The 22,254-nt window shown below is 37.3% G+C and overlaps 1 protein-coding gene across 1 annotated transcript in view; it reads right to left on the bottom strand.

The window, feature by feature from the left end:
* The window catches only part of DIAPH2 (diaphanous related formin 2), a 980,877-nt gene that overhangs the window by 642,943 nt on the left and 315,680 nt on the right, over positions 1 to 22,254 (bottom strand). Inside the window, exons 17-18 of the mRNA XM_068961943.1 lie at positions 19,299 to 19,597; positions 17,528 to 17,642 (exon numbers count right to left, since the gene is read on the bottom strand). Of these exons, the coding sequence (XP_068818044.1) occupies positions 17,528 to 17,642; positions 19,299 to 19,597 (414 nt within the window). The remainder of the gene's footprint in view (positions 1 to 17,527; positions 17,643 to 19,298; positions 19,598 to 22,254) is intronic.

Here is a 22,254-nt window from a genome sequence, read left to right as displayed (position 1 = left end):
CAAGGCACAGCTACAATCTGCCCTGTCTCTGAAGGTATTAAGAAATGCAGACTATCATTAAAACAAAGTGAAAATAATACCATAATATTACAACAATGATAAAAAGGCTTTGTATAAGTTACTAACTCTCTCAACAAATGCTTAGTTAAAAATATATTAAGTTATGTCACTGAAAAGACCAAAATTAAGAATTTATATTGGCTTGCTTTTTCCCCCACACATAATTAATAATATCTGGCTATATCCTGATCTGGTAAGGTACTAAATTAAAAAAAGTACTCTTTTAAGTCTTCAACACTAGACAACTCAAGAGTCCTACAGTATGAAGCTATTCTCAGGCACTGCTACTACAAAAAGCTAATGCTATCAAATTCATATCTAACATAGAAAAGGTTGTTTAAAAGAGCTGACAGCTATCTTTGTCATTATATTGCCTAAATATTAAACCAAGATCATGCATTCAAAGCTTACTGAGTTGGTTTTCTTGTTTGTGCACTATGGATACAAACTCTACTCCAAACTCCATCATAAATGAGTATCATTGGTCATAAGAAACGTTAGGCAAAAACTGATGAAATGAACAGTTTAAAAACATCACTATCATGGAACTCAAAATAGTATCATGGCCTATTAATTATAGTGGATAGCATCATCTTTTTATAACAATGAGAGACAACATTAGTAGACCAAGTGACAAGCAGAATATGAAAAATCTCACTGCTTTCATATATATGTGTGTGTGTGTGTGTGTGTGTGTGTGTGTGTGTGTGTGTGTGTGATCTTAAAAAAACTATGTGGCTAATTAGAAGTCATCTTCTCAGGAAAAGTTAAAGAATTCTAAATTTTTAAAGAATGTTAAATTCCAAAGGAACCCCTTAGTTAAACTATATCTCAGAAATATTTTTTTAAAGGGCTAGTGAAAGTCGCTCAGTCATATCCAACTGTTTGTGACTTCATGGACTGTAGCCCACCAGGCTCCCCTGTCCATGGAATTCTCCAGGCAAGAATACTGGAGTGGGTTGCCATTCCCTTCTCCAGGAGATCTTCCCGACCCAGGGATTGAACCCAGGTCTCCCGCACTGCAGGCAGATGCTTTACCATCCAAGCCACCAGGGAAGCCCAAAGGCTAGATATGTCCCCAAATCCTGTTTCAAATCTAAGAAATTAATTTCCTAAAATTTTCTCTTTATATGTGTTCATTTTATGCTCTAAAATGGATTAAGAAGCTATGTAATGCCAAATGATGATTTAATAATAAAATGAATGTCTATAAAATTATGATACAAAGATTTTAGGACCATGTTCTGATCTATCATATAGACGTATTAACATTTGATAATACAATTATTTAAATACTTAAACTGTCAGCATTGGGAAAATAAAAGCATGTGAAATAGAATAAAAAAGCCAATAATTAACAAGAATGTGATCTGATTGGTACTGAAACAGTAAATAGTATGTAAAACTAAGGGAGGAGTGATAGTGTCTTTTTTTTTTTTTTTTTTGAATTGGTGGTTTTCTTTTTCTTTTCTTTTTTTTTTTATTTTTTTAAATTAAATTTAAATTAATGCAGTTAATGGAACAAAAGGTATCTAATCACACCAGCTTCTTTTTTCAAAGAAAGCTACAAATATCCTAATAGCATCACATGTCAAACAGCAGCTACTTTGGCTACTTTCTATTAAAAGCAATTACATGCCAGTAAACAACACATTGCTCCCACGCTGCCAGGAGCATGTTATAAGTCTATTCTCATCACGTGAAGCCAGACACAGTCAACTCTCAGTAAGCCATTCCCATGGAGGGGACATTGATAACTCATAATAGTTATATTTGCCATTTGAATGCATCACCTACTTTGTTTAGGTTCCTATAAAATTAATTTCAATTAAAAATATGATCCTTAAGCCAGTATCAACACATGATAAAAAGCATGAGGAAATGGTATTGGGGGGCAGGGAGATATCAGACTAGTATGAATATTGGGCTATGGATAAACTAAAGGCAGACCACAAATATGCAGAGAACTTAGCTACGATTGGCTAAGAATTCCCATATATTTTCATTCTTTTTAGATTAGTTTTATATTGCGAGCTATGGTTTTCAACCCACCATATGTACATTGTGTTTGTTTATTTAGTGGGCAAATTGAATTCTGTCACTATTTGAGTATACTTTTACTGAGTTGCATTAATAGTAATAGATTAATACCATAAGTTAGGTAGGACTGAGTACACAGAATAAATTACTTCAAAGTGAAAGATCACATAAATAGACTATCTTTGTCCTGTGGGAGAGATAAGTGTATCTCGAATTGAGGTCTCTGATAATAGAGCTTTTATCTGCACAATCATGCTACAGAGAGATGCTGTAGTGTTGAAAAGTGCAGGCTATGGATTCAGGCTAGCTCTAATGTACCCTATTCCCATGATTTTGCCCACAGAGTAAGCAGAACAAAGAAGTGAAGCACATGGGCTGCAAAATCATCCTGCTTGAGTTTGATTTCCTTCTCTAATTTACTTATCTGCAAAACGGCTACAATCATAGTGTCTACAGCATAGGAGAGATAAAAGAATTAAATGAAACAATCCATGGAAAACACTTAAAGTATCTGGCATATAGTAAGTGTACTACAAATATCAACATTTATAATTGCTAAAATTATTAATTTGGTTGAGTCTGTGATAGATAGTTATCTTCACTCTCACAAAATTCTGTTTGATGGTTTTTCTACTTTACTGACCATAAATCTACTTTTGTTGTTGTTTAGTCACAAAGTTATGCCTGAGTCTTTAGGGACCCCATGGACTGGAACCAGCCAGGCTTCTCGGTCCAGGGGATTCTCCAGGCAAGCATACTGGAGTGGTTGCCATTTCTTTCTCCAGGGTATCTTCTGGATTCAGAGATCAAACCACATCTGAATAGCAGGCAGATAGTTGTTTAAACAGAGACAATAAGAAATTAGCTAGTTTCCAAAGGGTCAAACAACAAATCAGGAAATAGACATCCACCTCTGTTTACTCAAGTGGGCCAGCTATAAATTTTAAAAACTATTGACTAAATCAACCATAGGGCACTGTTGGAAAAATCAGACTTACACATTTAAAAAATTTAACAAAAATCTGTGGTTACACACACACACACATATACCCCTAAATGAAGTGAATTACTAAATCATAGGAACCTAAATGACAAATTAACAAACTACCACAGCCAGACTCAATTATGTAGTTCTCTAATATTTAATTAGAAGAATTTTCAGAAAGCAGACTCTATTATTTTATTATTTTTATATTATTATTATTATTATATATATATACATATCTCCCAGAATAAATCATTAAATACACATGCACTTCTTAGTGTGTGCCTAAATTTTGGGTTAGCACCCATACTTTATTTGGTTGGTACTATGAAACTAAATACACATATATATTCATATTCTCTTCAACACTCAGTCATGTCTGACTTGCTGCAACCGCATGGGCTGTAGCCCACCATTCTCCTCTGTCCAGGAGATTCTCCAGGCACGAATACTAGAGTGGGTTGCCATGCCCTACTCCAGGGGATCTTCCCAACCCAGGGATCAAACCCATGACTCCTGCATCTCCTGCACTGGCAGCTGGATTTGCCGGCACTGACCTACCAGTACACACGACTGTAATTCACGTGCCTGTTCATCGAACACACATACCTCCCAGAAGCTGTATTACATGCTGAGAACCAACAGTAAACAGAATGGAAATATGCCTTCCTCACTGCAAAAAGTTCAGTGTCTGATGGAGTCAAAAGAATGAAGAGAATTATAATGCATTCTGAAAAAAGTGTCATCTAAATGAAAAACTGGTAAAAGTTTGGACTGAAGTTGCAAAGCCTTGTATCTCTGTTTGCAAAACAAAAGAGTTCAGTCTAAGGATATTTTAGAGGGAGTAAAGCGTCAAATGACCTTGAAAAGGATGAGTTTAGATATTCCCTAGAAGACAACGGGTAGTCAGTGAAACATTCCAAGCATAGGAGTGCCATGATAATTTATATTTTAGAAAGACACTTCTGAGTAGGTTGTAAAAACTGATGACAAGGCAAGAGGACTGACGGCAGAGAGACCACTTAGGATTCTTCTGAACTCATCAAGGAGAGAGATATCATAGCACATGTAATTACTGAGAAATCTAATCATAAATAATCTGTACAGTAGGCAGCTTCTAAAATGGCTCCCAAATGCTCCCTGCCTCCTGATATTCGTGGCCTTCAGTATATTTCCTCACTGTGTGTTTCAGGGCTGGACCTAGCTAATTGCTTCCAATGATGAGATCAGGTTATAAAAGACTGTGACTTCCACTTCTTATGGGTGTGCACAATTTGATGAAGCAAACTGTCTTCTGTGAGCTACATTACCGAGGGGCGCATGAAGCAAGGAACTGAGGGCAGCACCTATACAATAGCCAGTAAGACAAATGGAGGACCTCAGCTCAACAGCCTTAGAGCAAAGGAATGCTGTCAAAAATCATACGGGTGAACTGAAATCATGCCCCACTCAAGTCTTCAGATAAGACCACAACCACGTGGTCACCTCATAGGCAGCCACGTGACAGACTTTAAGGCAAAGGACTCAGCTAACCTCTGCCATGATTCGAGAAACTGTGAGAAAATAAATATGTATTCATTTAAGCTGTTAAATTAGGGGATAATTTGTTATGAAACTATAGGCAACTAATATTATCCACACAATAAAATAAATTAAAATTCTTTCAACATGCACAAAATGTGAACCTGTTTTCAAGTGTAACTGTATTTCTAGAAACTGGTGTTAAAATGCAAGTGATATTTTTAAGTTACACTTTTAATTTTTTGAGTCACCTCCCATACAGCAATTGGAGGGCACTTAATTTAGCTCACTCAATCAACACATCTACAAGACATTAAACATGATATGCCCACAGAAATAGAAATAAGAATTGTGGCTGACAGAAGCAAGGGACAGGGGGTGGGGGAACTGGATGAAGATAGACAAAAGGTACAAATTTCCAAAGGACAAAAGGTAAAATAAAGTTTTGGTGATGTAATGTACACCATGATGACTGTAGTGATCTATACTGTATTGTAATATTTGAGTTACTCAGAGTAAATAAGCTCCATCACAAGGAAAAAAATGTTAATTATATTTTCCAATAGACATATAACATACGCATATATCAAATCATTACCTTGTATATCTGACACTTACACAACATTATATATCAAATACACTACAATAAAACTGGAAAAAAAGCAAATAAGAAGCCAGAAAATAATATGAATTAAAATTATAATAATAATGATACCAAAAATATACTTTAAAATTAGTAAAAGCAAGGCACCACTCAGATATTACTGAAGAACATATGAAAAATAATTTAACTACTCTCACCAATAAGGACTAATAGGCCAAAGAGACTACTTATATATATTGCCTCAGAAAAGCTACCAGATTTGCATATCCCTAAATTAAATGTATTTCTCGTAAACTAGAGAAATCTCTTCCCTTATTTCTTATATCATGTAAAATATACAGCCTGGAACTGGTATAACTGTCATCAATATATAGTTGGATTAAAACACACCTCTTAATAGTTTTATATAGCTGTGTGAAGAAATTCCACTGGATTTCTATGTAAATAATTTCTATTTACCAAAATAAAACTAATTTCGCTAAAACAATAATTCAAAATGTGAACGAGTATCTGTGTGAACTGTAGATGTTATCAACTGAACAACTGTTATTGTGCCTATTCCATACAGTGTTTATAAGCAAAAATTACTGAAATGAGGAGAGACAGACTTATTAACTCATAGCTAAAAAGTATCATATTAAAATAATACAAGCTATATACAATGCTATAAAGCTAAACTCAAAGGATCACCAGGAATATTGATTTCATTTCTTTATGGATCCCATGTATATTAATATACCCTTACAAAATGCCTAATGACTCGAAGACAACATTCCTTCATTCATTATTAGAAGAGCAGACTCCAAGTTACAGCACTGCTTTACAATTGATAGATTCCATCCAGAAAATATCTTAAAAATCGTAGACACAGAAAAAGCCACCTCATTCCCTTCCAAACATAGACCTTCCTAGCTTTGGTTTAAGCTCTAAAGTACTGTATTCAATTATACATTTCATATATATAATCTTGTAATACATACAATATATATATATAATTGTATTAAAAAGAAATTGGTTAACTATGCAACAAAACTCACAAATTATGATACTACGGGCATAAAAGCCATTGTTACAACATGGAGAAGTGACTAAGAATGAAACTGCGTTCCATCCACAGCTATGTACTTACTAGCTGTGTAACCAAGACATAATTCTTAATCTCCCTAAGGATCAGTTTCCTCACCTATAAAACTATAATATAGATATTTACAGACTAATGAGATATGAATTATAAAATGTTTATCACAACTCTTGGGATACAGTAAAGCATAAGAAATGTGATAATATTATTATTTTGATTGCTATTGTAATTTTTATTTGTAGTGATGGTACAGGGAGTAAGAAGTACAGTCAGGAAAAAGGTATTTTGGAAGCTACTCATTCAGAAAGTTTAGATACACTGTCTCAATGTCTCTTTCCAAATAGTGACTCCTCAGTTCAGTTCAGTTACTCAGCAGTGTCCAACTCTTTGCAACCCCATGGACTGCAGAACGCCAGGCCTCCCTGCCCATCACCAACTCCTGGAGTTTCCTCAAACTAGTGTCCATTGAGTCGGTGATGCCATCCAACCATGTCATCCTCTGCCGTGCCCTTCTCCTCCTGCCTTCAATCTTTCCCAGCATTGGGGTCTTTTCAAATGAGTCAGTTCTTTGTATCAGCTGGCTAAAGTATTGGAATTTCAGCTTCAACATCAGTCTTTCCAATGAACACCCAGGACTGATTTCCTTTAGGATGGACTGGTTGGATCTCCTTGCAGTCCAAGGGACCCTCAAGAGTCTTCTCCAACACCGCACTTCAAAAGCATCAAGTCTTCAGTGCTCAGCTTTCTTTATAGTCCAACACTCACATCCATAAATGACCACTGGAAAAACCATTGTTTGACTGGATGGATTTTGGCTGCCAAAGTAATGTCTCTGCTTTTTAATATGCTGTCTAGGTTGGTCAAAACTTATCTTCCAAGGAGCAAGCGTCTTTTAATTTCATGGCTGCAGTCACCATCTGCAGTGATTGTGGAGCCCATGAAAATAAGTCTGCCACTGATTCCACTGTTTCCCCATCTATTTGCCATGAAGTGATGGGACCAGATGCCTTGATCTTAGTTTTCTGAATATTGAGCTTTAAGCCAACTTTTTAACTCTTCACTTTCACTTTCATCAAGAGGCTCTTTAGTTCTTCTTCACTTTCTGCCATAAGGGTGGTGTCATCTGCATATCTGAGGTTATTGATATTTCTCCCGGCAACCTTGATTCCAACTTGTGCTTCCTCCAGCCCAGCGTTTCTCATGATGTACTCTGCATGTAAGTTACATAACCAGGGTGACAATATTACAGCCTTGACTTACTCCTTTCCCAATTTGGAACCATTCTGCCGTTCCATGTCCAGTTCTAACTGTTGATTCCTGGCCTGCATACAGATTTCTCAAGAGGCAGGGGAGGTGGTCTAGTATTCCCATCTCTTTAAGATTTTTCCAGAGTTTGTTGTGGCCCACAAAGTCAAAGGCTTTGGCATAGTCAATAAAGCAGAAGTAGATATTTTTATGGAACTCTCCTGCTTTTTCAATGATCCAACAGACGTTGACAATTTGATCTCTGGTTCCTCTGCCTTTTCTAAATCCAGCTTGAACATCTGGAAGTTCACAATTCATGCACTGTTGAAGCCTGGAATGGAGAATTTTCAGCAATACTTGACTAGAATGTGAGATGAGTGCAACTGTGCGGCAGTTTGAGCATTCTTTGGCATTGCCATTCTTTGGGATTTTCCAGTCCTGTGGCCACTGCTGTATTTTCCAAATTTGTTGGCATACTGAGTGCAGCACTTTCATACCATCATCTCTTAGGATTTGAAATAGCTCAACTGCAATTCCATCACCTCTACTAGCTTTGTTCAGAGTGATGCTTCCTAAGGCCCACTTGACTTCACATTTCAGGATGTCTGGCTCTAGATAAATGATCACACCATCGTGATTATCCGGGTCATGAAGGTCTTTTTTGTACAGTTCTTCTGTGTATTCTTGCCACCTCTTCTTAATATCTTCTGCTTCTGTTAGGTCCATACCATTTCTGTCCTTTATCGAGCCCATCTTTGCATGAAATGTTCCCTTGCTATCTCTAATTTTCTTGAAGAGATCTCTAGTCTTTCCCACTCTATTGTTTTCCTCTATTTCTTTGCATTGATCACTGAGAAAGGCTTTCATATCTTTCCTTGCTATTCTTTGGAACTCTGAATTCAGATGGGTAAATCTTTCCTTTTCTCCTTTGCCTTTCACTTCTCTATTCACAGCTATTTGTAAGACTTCCTCAAACAACCATTTTTCCTTTTTCCATTTCTTTTTCTTGGAGATGGTCTTGATCCCTGCCTCCTATACAATGTTCCAAACAGTCCTTAGTTTTTCAGGCATTCTGTCTATCAGATCTAGTCCCTTGAATCTATTTGTCACTTCCACTGTATAATCATAAGCGATTTGTTTTAGGTTATACCTGAATAGTCTAGTGGTTTTCCCTATTTTCTTTACTTTAAGCCTAAATTTGGCAATAAGGAGCTCATGATCTGAGCCACAGTCAGCTCCCAGTCTTGTTTTTGCTGAATGTATAGAGATTCTCCATCTTTGGCTGCAAAGAATATAATCAATCTGATTTTGGTACTGATGATCTGGTGATGTCCATGTATGGAGTCTTCTGTTGTGTTATTGGAAGAGGGTGTTTGCTATGATCAGTGAGTTCTTTTGGGAAAATTCTATTAACCATTGCCCTGCTTCATTCTATACTCCAAGGCCAAATTTGCCTGTTACTCCAGGTATTTCTCGACTCCCTACTTTTGTGTTCGAGTTCCCTATAATGAAAAGGACATCTTTTTTGGATGTTAGTTATAGAACTAACTTCATAGAACCATTCAACTTCAGCTTCTTCAGCATTACTGGTCAGGGCATAGACTTGGATTGCTATAACGCTGAATAGTTTGCCTTGGAAACGAACAGAGATCATTCTGTCATTTTGGGGATTGCATCCAAGTACTGCATTTCAGAATCTTTTGTTGAGTATAATGGCTACTCCATTTCTACTAAGGGATTCTTGCCAACAGTAGCTATAATGGTCATCTGAGTTATAGTTAATAGTGACTATTATAATTAAGTAATGGCATGTATCTCTGCCTCACAAATTCCTTATTTCTATTTTACATAAAGAAGATGACTGTTCAATGTGAGAACACATCAATAGAAAATAAAATCTTGCATCATCATAAATTAAAACTTTAAAAGTTCATAATAAAAAAAACATTGATAAGGTGATAATCAGTATATATATATAAATTCAAAGAACATGTATATATATATATAAATAAATGATGAAATTATACAAAAGTATGCACACTTTCTGAGGCTTCACAGGTGGCTTAGTAGTAAAGAGTCAGCTTAAAATGCAAATAATCCCTGGGTGATGAAAATCCCCTAGGGGAAGAAATAGCAAGCCACTATTAGCTTCCCTCATATGGGCTCAATAAAGGACAGAAATGGTATGGACCTAATAGAAGCAGAAGATACTAAGAAGAGGTGGCAAGATTACACAGAAGAACTGCACAAAAAAGAGATGATGGTGTGATCACTCAGTTAGAGCCAGACATCCTGGAATGTGAAGACAAGTGGGCCTTAGGAAACATTACTATGAACAAAGCTAGTGGAGGTGACGGAATTCCAGTTGAGCTGTTTCAAATTCTGAAAGATGATGCTGTGAAAGTGCTGCACTTAATATGCCAGCAAATTTGGAAAACTCAGCAGTGGCCACAGGACTGGAAAAGGTCAGTTTTCATTCCAATTCCAAAGAAAGGCAATGCCAAAGAAGGCTCAAACTACCACACAATTGTACTCATCTCACACGCTAGTAAAGTAATGCTCAAAATTCTCCAAGGCAGGCTTCAGCAGTACATGAACTGTGAACTTCCAGATGTCCAAATTGGCTTTAGAAAAGGCAGAGGAACCAGAGATCAAACTGCCAACATCCGCTGGATCATTGAAAAAGCAAGAGAGTTCCAGAAAAAAAAAAAATCTACTTCTGCTTCATTGACTATGCCAAAGTCTTTGACTGTGTGGATCACAATAAAGTGTGGAAAATTTTGAAAGAGATGGGAATACCAGACCACGTGATCTGCCTCTTGAGAAACCTGTATGCAGGTCAGGAAGCAAGTTAGAACTGGACATGGAACAACAGGCTGTTTCCAAATAGAAAAAGGAGTACATCAATGCTGTGTATTGTCACCCTGCTTATTTAACTTATATGCAGAGTATATCATGAGAAACGCTGGGCTGGATGAAGCACAAGCTGGAATCAAGATTGCTGGGAGAAATATCAATAACCTCAGATATGCAGATGACACCACCCTTCTGGCTGAAAGTGAAGAACTAAAGAGTCTCTTGATGAAAGTGAAAGTGGAGAGTGAAAAAGTTGGCTTAAAGTTCAACATTCAGAAAAATAAGATCATGGCATCTGGTCTCATCACTTCATGGCAAATACATGGGGAAACAATGGAAACAGTGTCAGACTTTATGTTTTTGGGGCTCCAAAATCACTGCAGATGGTGATTGCAGCCATGAAAATAAAAGATGCTTGCTCCTTGGAAGGAAAGTTATGACCAACCAGACAGCATATTAAAAAAGCACAGACATTACTTTTCCACAAAGGTCCATCTAATCAAGGCTATGGTTTTTCCAGTGGTCATTTATGTATGTGAGTGTTGGACTATAAAGAAAGCTGAGCACTGAAGAATTGATGCTTTTGAACTGTGGTGTTGGAGAAGACTCTTGAGAGACCCTTGGACTGCAAGGAGATCCAACCAGTCCATCCTAAAGGAAATCAGTCCTGGGTGTTCACTGGAAAGACTGATGTTGAAGCTGAAACTTCAATACTTTGGCCACTTGATGCAAAGAACTGACTCATTTGGAAAGACCCTGATGCTGGGAAACATTGAGGGTGGAGAAGAGGATGACAGAGGATGACATGGTTGGATGGCATTACCAACTCAATGGACATGATTTTGGGTGAACTCTGGGAGTTGGTGATGGACAGGGAGGCCTGGCATGGTGTGGTTCATGGGGTCACAAAGAGTTGGACACGACTGAGCTACTGAACTTAACTTTCATAGCTCAATTGGTACAGAATATGCCTTCAGTGCAAGAGAACTAGGTTCAATTCCCAGGTTTGGAAATTCCCCTGTAGAACGAAATGGCAATCCACTCCAGTATTCTTGCCTTGAGAATCCCATGGACAGAGGAGCCGGGTGGGCTACAGTCTATGGTGGTTACAAGAGTCAGACAGTATCACTGACAAAACAACAACAAATGTATGGTTTTTAGCTGGCTGCCTGAAAGAATTAAAGCCTTCTCAGTTTGTTCCTTTTCATATTAAGGTTCACAGTAAGGAGCATGCATATCATGTTATTAAAATGACAAATTATTTGTTAGGACACCAGGTCTCTCAGGACACTTCAGCACCATTTATCAGAGTTGTGCACTGAGTCTGACGTCTCTTTATTTTCAACTGATTTCCAAGAATATCTATATTAAAAGACAGATGAATTAGATATTAATACAGTTTTTGGTGTTTTTTTCACTAAACATATAAGACTTTGTTAAGCAATCAAACAAGGGTGGTTATGTTCAAAAGCAGTCAGCTGATTCTAAGACTAAGAAATACAATTTAAAATATGATCCTAGAGGAAAACTGCTTTTACATAAATACATCTTCAGACTCAGTTCCACAATAATTTTGAAACTAGCCTAATACCTCAAGCATTGAAAACGATCTTTATATGCATTTGAAATATTTATAACCTCTAATTTTCTATTATTATTAAAACTAAACTGAACTATGGAAATATATTATTGAAAAAAACAAATTTTATTGACCTTTATGTTTGTTTCTTGCATTTCCTCCAAGCAACATTAAAACCAAAGAAATTCCTTACAACTTACACACACAGACTATCTTTGTTCTTCCTGAAGCCTCAAGAGAACCCTAGAAATTCTAATTAGAATTAGCAGTTATAACCTACATATTTTATTATTATTTCAAGCTTGGTTAATATTAAAAATCATTACTTTAACTAACATAATATCATTATTACCTATAATTACTACAGATTTTTAAGAAAAATGACACTATTATCATAACCTTAATGTTTATATATCCCCAAATATCATCAATATGAAGAATAAATAAAACTAGAAAACATATCCAAATTCCAACAGTTTCATCTATGACATGTAGTCAAAAGTACTGTATGTGATTGTGTTAGTTGCTGAGTTGTGTCTGACTCTTGGCGAGCCTATGTACTGTAACCCGCCAGGTTCCTCTGTCCATAGAATTCTCCAGGCAAGAATACTTGAGTGGGTTGCCAATTCCTTCTCCGGAGGATCTCTGACACCCATGGATCAAACCAAGGTCCCCGGCATTGCAGGCAGATTCTTTATCATCTGACCCGCTAGAGAAGTCTGGGGTCTTTGCTAACTACCTGTATTATATGCATTTTTCTTTATTAACACAGACAGCATTTTGAGATCTACTTTGTCATACAGCATCATTAGGCTTGTAAGAAGAGACTAAATATTGTAAGCATGGGGACACAGGATTGGGAACTGGAGGAAACTATAGAGATTAAGAATTCATACTCATCAGGATATTATCACACATTGTCTGGCCTACTGGCATTGATTCACAATCAATGGTCCATCATCTATCTGTGAATTTCCATCACCTATATGTCTGCCAAAGGCCTGTTCAACAGTTAATCATCAAATTATTGGGCCCCTAAGGCTTAAAAACAGAGAAGGCAATGGCACCCCACTCCAGTACTCCTGCCTGGAAAATCCCATGGACGGAGGAGCCTGGTAGGCTGTAGTCCATGCGGTCGCTAATAGTCGGACCCGACTGAGTGACTTCACTTTCACTCTTCACTTTCATGCATTGGAGAAGGAAATGGCAACCCACTCCAGTGTTCTTGCCTGGAGAATCCCAGGGACGGGGAAGCCTGGTGGGCTGCCGTCTCTGGGGTCGCACAGAGTCGGACACAACTGAAGCGACTTAGCAGCAAGGCTTAAAGAACAAAACCCCATTTCCTCTGGGATCTCCATCTGCTCTGCTCAAATTTACTATTTCCATTTTGTGCTCCCTTGGCTTTTAAAAAATGGCTAGTCTAATATTTAATAAAAATTGATTAAATGGAGTACACCTCTTTCTCTATTCTTTACTAAATATGTTCCTTGATATCCAGGTAAGACCTTATTCATTTATCTCCCTCCTATTTATTATAGGACCTTACACATAGAGTATGTGCAAGAACTAGCCAATTTTAAAACTTCTTTCTATTTAGCAATCTAAAGCAAATTTAAACTCAAGTGAAACAATTTTTAAAAACACAGACTAGTAATGCTTTACAGCGCAATTAGGGAGAACAGAAATGTGAGCTTTCCAAACCTCTTACAGGTAGAGGAATTTCTCAGAGGTTTTGGAACACTGGGTCTAAGAGTTTTGGAATTAGGTCTTAGAAATGAATATGTTGCTCCTTCCAGGATACAGCTGGGAGGGTAGCACACAGCAGCAGAATAGGGGAAAAAGTGGTGCCCTGGAGCTAGAAAAGCCAAGGCAGTGTGGTTTCAGTTCCCTGGAGCCACAGCCTCCAGCTGATTTCTTACTGATCCTGCCATCTATTGACCAAGTATGAATCAAGGCACTGCAATTAACAAGGAATTTCCACTGTTACAATTAAGATCAAACAATAGTTATTAAAATAAATGGAAGCATGTATCATTCAAGTTTGTTTTGACTATGTTATGAAATATGGGCTTCCCAGGTGGCTCAGCGGGTAAAGAATCTGCCTGCAATACAGAAGACAAAGTCGCAGGTTCGATCCCTGGGTAGGGGAGATCCTCCGCAGGAGGGCATGGCCCACTCCAGTGTTCCTGCCTGGAGAATCCCATGGACAGAGGAGCCTGATGGGCTACATTCCATGGGTCACAAGGAGTAAGACACGACAAGCAATTGAGCACATGCATGTGTTATGAAATATGCTATGATGCGTAATTGTTCCTTTAAATGTCCCTTCAGAAATAAATCTTAGTAAAAGTAATGGTACCCAAAGGTGCTCCTGATCAGATCTGGACTCAAATATTCAAAATTAGGTCTTCCCTGATGGTTCAGTGGGTAAAGAATCCGCCTGCAATGCAGGAGACACAGGAGACACAGGCTTGATCCCTGGGTTGGGAAGATGCCCTGAAGAAGGAAATGGCAAGCCACTCCAGTATTCCTGCCTGGAGAATACTATGGACAGACGAGCCTGGTGTGCTACATTCCATGGGGTCACAAAGAGTCAGACACAACTTAGTGACAGGGATCCAAAATTAGGAAAATAGAAGCAGTAGTAATAGCACATAGAAAATTCAGAGAATCAGAGTTAAGACGAATGGAAATGCAGAATTCTCAGCAGTGAGTACATGAGAGCCTTTACATAACTTTTGTTTGATTTTAATTTGGTTTGATTATGGTTTAGCAACCAGAATAAGAATGGCTTCTACTCTAGCTGACTGGCTTTATGAGCAGGAAATTGTCATGCTGAATTAACAGTTGTATTAAGTGTCAATATCTAAAACAAGACATACATACACACACACACACAGCATCATGTTAAATCAAAAGGAAAGGGGAATTGATATTTATCGAGTGCCTGCTATATTAAGTACCATGCTGGGTCCTTTAAATACATAACATTATTTAATTTTCATATTACTAGTTAAACATCAGCCTTTCTTATTTTACAGATGAGAAAATTCAGTCACAGAGGTCACCAGTATCACAGCTGAAATACAAGTATGTGACTCCATTTCCCCTGGGCTTTCCCCACTATACCACAATACCTTGAGAAACTCTCTAATAGATTTTATATTAACCTGCATGTATCAAACTTCACTTTGTTCATTTGTAAAACAGAGTTCGGTTTAATCATTTCTAAGGTCCAGATGGACTCTAAAATTTTATGAAACATATAATTCTTATGGGACTCAATATGAATACATCAATAAGTAAAAGAATAAATGCTCAATACAAAATGTGCAAAGAAGTAGAGGAAGACGTTCACAGAAAAAGAGGTTAAAATTGCCTTTTAAGAGAAGAAAAGCTGCTACACTTTTAATTTAAGGGGCAAAAATTGTAACATGGATGATTTGCCATTTACCTCTGAGATGGGCAAAGGTTGTAGGGAAACAGGTACTCATATATATTTTAGATGTAGCACTATAAATGAATACAAACTCTTTGGAAGGAAATTTGGTAATATTTATCAAAATGTCATTTCATCTAAGAATTTCACTTCTAAAATGTATCCTACAAATAAGTGCTATGTGCACTAAGATATATATGTAGATACATGTTCACTGCAGAATTGCTTGAAATGGCAAAAGACTGGAACTAATCTCAATATCCATTAATAGGCAATCGGTTACATAAATTCAGATGAGGACTATATGACAGCATTCTACATATTGTGGAAAGAACACAGTAGATAAACATAAACTACTATGGAAAAATATTCAAATATATACAGTGAAAACAGAAAGAAGTGAAAAACAAAAAGTGATAAAAACACATATGCTTCTATAGGCATAGACTATTTCTAGGAGGCAATGTGAGAAATCAGTAAGAGTGGTTTTCTCTGGGGAAGAAACTGTAAGTCTGGAATTGAAGGGATATGTTTACCATGCATATTTTTATTATTATTACTAATACCTTGATATAAGTATGTTTTAGTTTTTCAACTGAAAAAAAACCAGATTATAATAAATAGTAACCTCTGGAGTCCTTGAAGAATCTTTTTTTTTTTTTAGGCTTTTTGGTTATTTTATTGCGTGTCCAAGACAATACAAACATTTTCCCCCTCTTTTTAAACATTTTTTGCACCTTTTTCCCCCCAGTTAATATGCCTTGAAGATCCTTCTTATCGGAGATCTCATTAACGCTATTTCTTTTCTTTTTTCTTTTTTTTTTTTTTGCGAGGGGAGGGGGGAGAGGCTATACTGCGGCAGCAGGTGGGATCTTAGTTCCTGACAGGGGATGGGACCCCCCTGCCCCCTGCAGTGGGAGTGGGGAGTCTTAGGAACTGGACCACCGGGCAAGTCCACATCAACACTATTCTTATGATTATTACTACTATTCTATTATTATTACTTTGGATGTTAAAATTGACATTATTACACACATGTGAAGTTTACAAGAGCACATGAGGGGGAAAAAAGGTTTAGCAGGAATTCTTAAAACGTCAAAATTCTTCAGAATACTTCAGTTTGCCCCAGATTTCTGTGTATGTGTGAGCCACAATCTATGAAGAACAACAGATGCAGCACAAGCGCCTCCACTGCGTAAGACAAGCTAGAAGGGATGAACAGGAGTAATTTTCACCTCCCCCCTCTCTCTCTGAATCTTCCAAAATTCACAGTCTCACATTCTAGGGCATGTTGTGACAAATCAGATAAATGAATGGTAAAGGTGCTAGTTCCAAGGGCATAGGCGTGTGGAATATATCAATTTCTTGGTTGTAAACATTCGCTCAGGCTGAAAAAAACTCCTACGCTTAAGTAAGCTATCAGTTCTGCGATAATTAGTAAAATAGCAATGTTAAAATTGCAAAAGTTCACAAATCACAATGATTCATTATGAGATTGAGAAGTTACCTACATAGTACCAAAATTAGGTGTGACATTCATAGAGGTTAAGGATCTAATCAAAAAAAAAAGGTGCTCAATTATCAATCAGTAAAATATATTTATTAGTTACCAGATTTTGATATTATTCCAGAAAAAACTGCATATGGAAGTATAAAATTTCCTCAGAAATCAAATGGATTATTACAAATGTAAGACTGTATAAGCACTATGAAACCAATCTTACTCCAATTTCATGAAAGCTTCTCAATCCTTACTATTCTGTTACATTATTTTCCCTTACACAGTTTATCAACAAATTCATCACCTTTGCTTCTCAGTAAACATGATAACTTTATAACAGAGGAATGTAAACAATAAAAAAAATTAAAACATCTTATTTTAAATCATAAAAATAAAACCCATATTTCCAGTTGAATAATAATACTTATGCAAAATAAAATTTAAAGGAAAAAAACCTATCATTTTTTAGTCACTGGGTAAAATACAGTTAATAAATCAATCTAATATATTTGACTCTACCCCCAAACTATACACCTACACATTACCGGAAGTTTTTAGCAAAGCACCGAATGCAACATATCAGAACAAGAACTTTATATGAAAAAATAAAACATACCTTTCATCTGGGTAGCAAAATTCAGTGCCAATTTTGCAAAGAGATCTGGATTTTCAAACTTCTCCTCTTTAACTTTCAACCAGAAACAATTCTCAGACAATTCTTTGGGTTCAATCTGAAACAAAAATAACAAAGAGAGGTTTCTAAATTATTACTGTGCATTTATTTTTTTCAAAGAATTCACTTTCACCAAAGTTGAATGAATTACCTTTATTCATCAACCTACTAAATCAATTTTAGGATCTAGCAAAACAACACTTTCTAAGTAAACATTCATTAGGAAAGTCACCGACTTCTATTGGTGTACAAAAAAGTACACAACAACAATAGGCCATGTAGCAACTTACATTTTAAAAATTCTTCTACTTGAAGGAATCTTAAAAAATAATTGAGTAAATCCCTCCCCTCAACTTACATACATTCTTCTTGCTCCTGGATTTTTAAAAATGAGGAAACTGAGATTGAGAAGAATAACTCTCCCATGTTTACTGACTAGGTTGCAGACAATAACCATAACAGCTGACAATTACATACCTCCTATGTGTCAAGCACTCTTTTAAGTGATTTCACATATTAATTCATCTCATCTAATTCTCACAATAATCCTCTGAAGCAGGAAATGTTATTATCTCCATGTTGAAAACGAGGAAACTGAGCCCTGGGATGTTTGAGGAGCTGCCCAAGCTGGTAAATGGCGAAGATGAGATTTAAACGCAGGCAGCTTAGCTTTGCAGGACTGTGCTCTTAGCCACTGAGCTGAAATCCAACATTAGAACTGTGCCTCTCCCACTACATATCATGTCTTCTGAGACTGTAAGCGCCATTACTGCTTGCCATTACTGCATGCTTAACTGCTAAGTAAGTATATTATGACATCTACACACAGATAGCTGGGCCAGCAACTGCTGGATCCTATCGTTTGGTTGATCATGTGTAATAAAAAATAGTTACACTGCAAAAACATTTAGATCTCACTTACTCTTCTGAGCAAAGCACAAATATATGCTTAACTGTAAAACTGATTTAACCATTATTCTGATCAAACCAGTTTAATATATAGATACTGTCAGATATCACTGATATCTTCTTGGAATAGGCATTTCCACAGATGATGGTCTACACAACTGTATTTTCATTACATTTAGTTCCTACTGAATGGGGACTGTGTCAATCTTGACAATAAGTTTTTCATAAGACATGCTATTTAATAATAATAAAGTAAAATAGCATACACTAAATCTTTCACACATAATATAAAAAACAATTACTTTAATGTCTACACTGAATACTATCAGCGATTCCACATGATCTGAAAGTTTAAAACTAAAACAAAATTTCTAAGAACAAAAATAAGATAAAAGGGCTCATTAATAAAAAGGTTATATTTAAGAATGTTATAGCACTTAAAGTTAATAATGGTAAAAGAATCAAAATTATTTTTCGTATACCATTTTCACTTTGATTTACCTTCCGCCTTCTATATTAATTTCAAGTTACCTGTGGAGTTTCCAATTCTCTAGTTATGAAAGATGCACATAAGATGGTGAACTCACAAGCAAAAGGAAAAGAATCAATGGTCATGTCCTCAAATGTTACATGGAGTAATTTTGTAACCCCCATGGACTGTAGCCTGCCAGGCTCCTCTGTCTATGGGACAGACGTGACTTAGTAACTAAACAACAACCACAACAACATAGAGCAATATCGTCATTCACGCATTAAAGAGCAATCAGGGCTGGACAAAGCCAAAAAACTATAATCATAGCATTACCTTTGACCAATTGATCCTCTTCATGGACACCTCAGGCGTATATACTTTTTTCTGCTTCATTCCATATGGCAGATCAAGGAGTATTCCCGGAGGTGGAGGAACTCCCCCGAGGGGAGGTGGTGGAGGAGGGCCCCCAAACAGTGGCGGTGGTGGTGGTGCTCCAGGGATCCCAGGTAAAGGAGGTGGGGGAGGGGGACCTACTCCGGGCAGAGGTGGTGGAGGTGGAGGCGGAGGTGGCGATGGCCCAGCGCCTGGCAATGGAGGTGGTGGAGGAGGGCCTGGGATTCCTGATGAACTAGGTCCCTGAAATATACAATAAACCAACGTTTATTTAAATGTTTACAGGACAGCAGAGTAACAAAGAAAACTATCTGCAGACATCTGTGGTTGGGTTATTCAAGATTCATTTAATTTTGACAACATCTAAGGGCTTAAGAGTGGGCTTCCCTGGTGGCTCAGATGGCAAAGAACACGCCTGCCAAAGCAGGTGACCTGGGTTCTATCCCCGGATCGAGAAGATCCCCTGGAGGAGGAAACGGCAACCCACTCCAATGTTCTTGCCTGGACAATCTCAATGGACAGAGGAGCCTGGTGGGCTACGTACAGTCCAGAGTTGCATAGAGTCAGACAAGACGGAGCAACTAACACACAAGGGCTTAAGAGTACATGAAAAAGACTTGCACAGATTTTTGATAAGCATTATAAACCCTGGAGAATGACTAACTCTGTTAATATACTAAGGCTAGGAAAGGTGGCATACTCAAAGATTTTGTGAAAAACTGCTTCAAAATAATTAAAACTTACCTTTTATTATAAATTTATGAAAAGAAAAAGTACTGTGTATGGTCTGAGCCTGCTGGCCTAGCTGCTATGAACTGTCACTATTGTTTAGTCACTCAATCATGTCTGATTCATTGCAACTCCATGGACTATAGCCTACCAGGCTCCTCTTCCCATGGGATTTCCCAGGAAAGAATACTAGAATGGGCTGACATTTCCTTATCTGGGGTATCTTCCCAATCCAGGGATCGAACCCTCATCTCCTGTATTGGCGGACAGTTTCTTTACCACTGAGGCACCAGAGAAGTTACACTGGTATGAATATAAGATGATTACAACAAAATAATAGATTTGATTCCTCTGGGTCCAATTAGCTTTAAGCAAAGTATCCGTCTCATAGCACTAGTAACTTAATTCTAATAACAAGAATTAACAGAAAGTAACTTCCATATATTGATTTAGAAAAGGAAGAGGAACCAGAGATCAAATTGCCAACATCTGATGGATCATCAAAAAAGGAAGAGAGTTCCAGAAAAACACCTACTTCTGCTTTATTGACTATGCCAAAGCCTTGGACTGTGTGAATTACAACAAACTATGGACAATTCTTATAGATGGGAATACCAGACCACCTGACCTGCCTCCTGAGAAATCTGTATGCAGGTCAAGAAGCAACAGTTAGAACTGGACATGGAACAACAGATTGGTTCCAAATTGGGAAAGGAATATGTATATCAAGGCTGTATATTGGCACAGTGCTTATTCAACTTATATGCAGAGTACATCATGCGAAATGCCAGGCTGGATGAAGCACAAGCTAGAATGAAGATTGCCACGAGAAATATCAATAACCTCAGATATGCAGATGACACCACCCTTATGGCTGAAAGTGAAGAGGAACTAAGGAGCCTCTTGATGAAAGTGAAAAGCAGAGAGAAAAAGTTGGCTTAAAACTCAACATTCAGAAAACTAAGATTAGGGCATCTGGTCCCATCACTTCATATCAAACAGATGAGAATGATGGAAACAGTGAGAGACTATTTTTTTGGGCTCCAAATCACTGCAGATGGTGACTGCAGCCATAAAATTAAAAGATGCTTGCTCCTTGGAAGAAAAGCTATGCCCAACCTAGACAGCATATTAAAAAGCAGAGACATTACCTTGCCAACAAAAGTCTATCTAGTCAAAGCTATGGTTTTTCCAGTAGTCATTTATGGGATGTGAGAGTTGGACCACAAAGAAAGCTGAGCACCAAAGAATTGATGTTTTTGAACTGTAGTGTTGAGAAGACTCTTGAGAGTCCTTTGGACTGCAAGGGAATCCAATGAGTCCATCCTAAAGGAAATCAGTCCTGAATATTCACTGGAAGGACTGAGGCTAAAGCTAAAACTCCAAGACTCTGGCCATTTCATGCGAAGAACTTACTCACTGGAAAAGACCCTGATGCTGGGAAAGATTTTAGGTAGGAGGAGAAAGGGACAACAGAGAATGAGATGGTTGGATGGCATCACCGACTCGATGGACATGAGTTTGAGTAAGCTCCGGGAGTTGGTCATGGACAGGGAATCCTGGCGTGCTGCAGTCCATGGGGTCACAAACAGTTGACCATGACTGAGTAACTGAACTGAACTTCCATTCGCATATTAAATCCAGGTTTATCCATGTTTTTACATCTATTATTTCTTTTTATCCTTATAATAACCCTATAATGTAGGCTGGACATTTTTATCTCACTAACCATTAACTCACTTGTTATACATGAGCAAACTGTAACTGCAAACAGGTTCAATGCCTAATCAAAGGTAGTGTGGCCTGAAATGTGATGAAGATTTACATGTGGTTTTTCTCATATCTAATGCAGTCCTCTTTCCACTACAACAGACTAGCTCCTCATGAATGAGTGTTAGTTTTCTTGAGGGGAATTAATAGATTGCAGTATGAGGAGATTACAACTTGTTCTTCCCACCAGAAAGGAACTTCAAGCTCATTCTCTAATAATGATGCATGACAGCTGATGAAGATCATCCCATTCCACACTATCCACTTTTTTGATAATTAATCTGGACCTGTTTCTTTAAACCATTACTGATCACAATGGTTCACTTTTCAAAATGAATGTAACAGTGAATTTGATAATTGTAAACTTTCCTAAGAAACTCCTCCAAAAGAATACAGA

The sequence above is a fragment of the Capricornis sumatraensis genome, chromosome X, assembly GCF_032405125.1.
Source record: "Capricornis sumatraensis isolate serow.1 chromosome X, serow.2, whole genome shotgun sequence".
In the NCBI taxonomy this organism is placed as follows: domain Eukaryota; kingdom Metazoa; phylum Chordata; class Mammalia; order Artiodactyla; family Bovidae; genus Capricornis; species Capricornis sumatraensis.
This window is presented reverse-complemented; position numbering and strand designations above follow the sequence as displayed.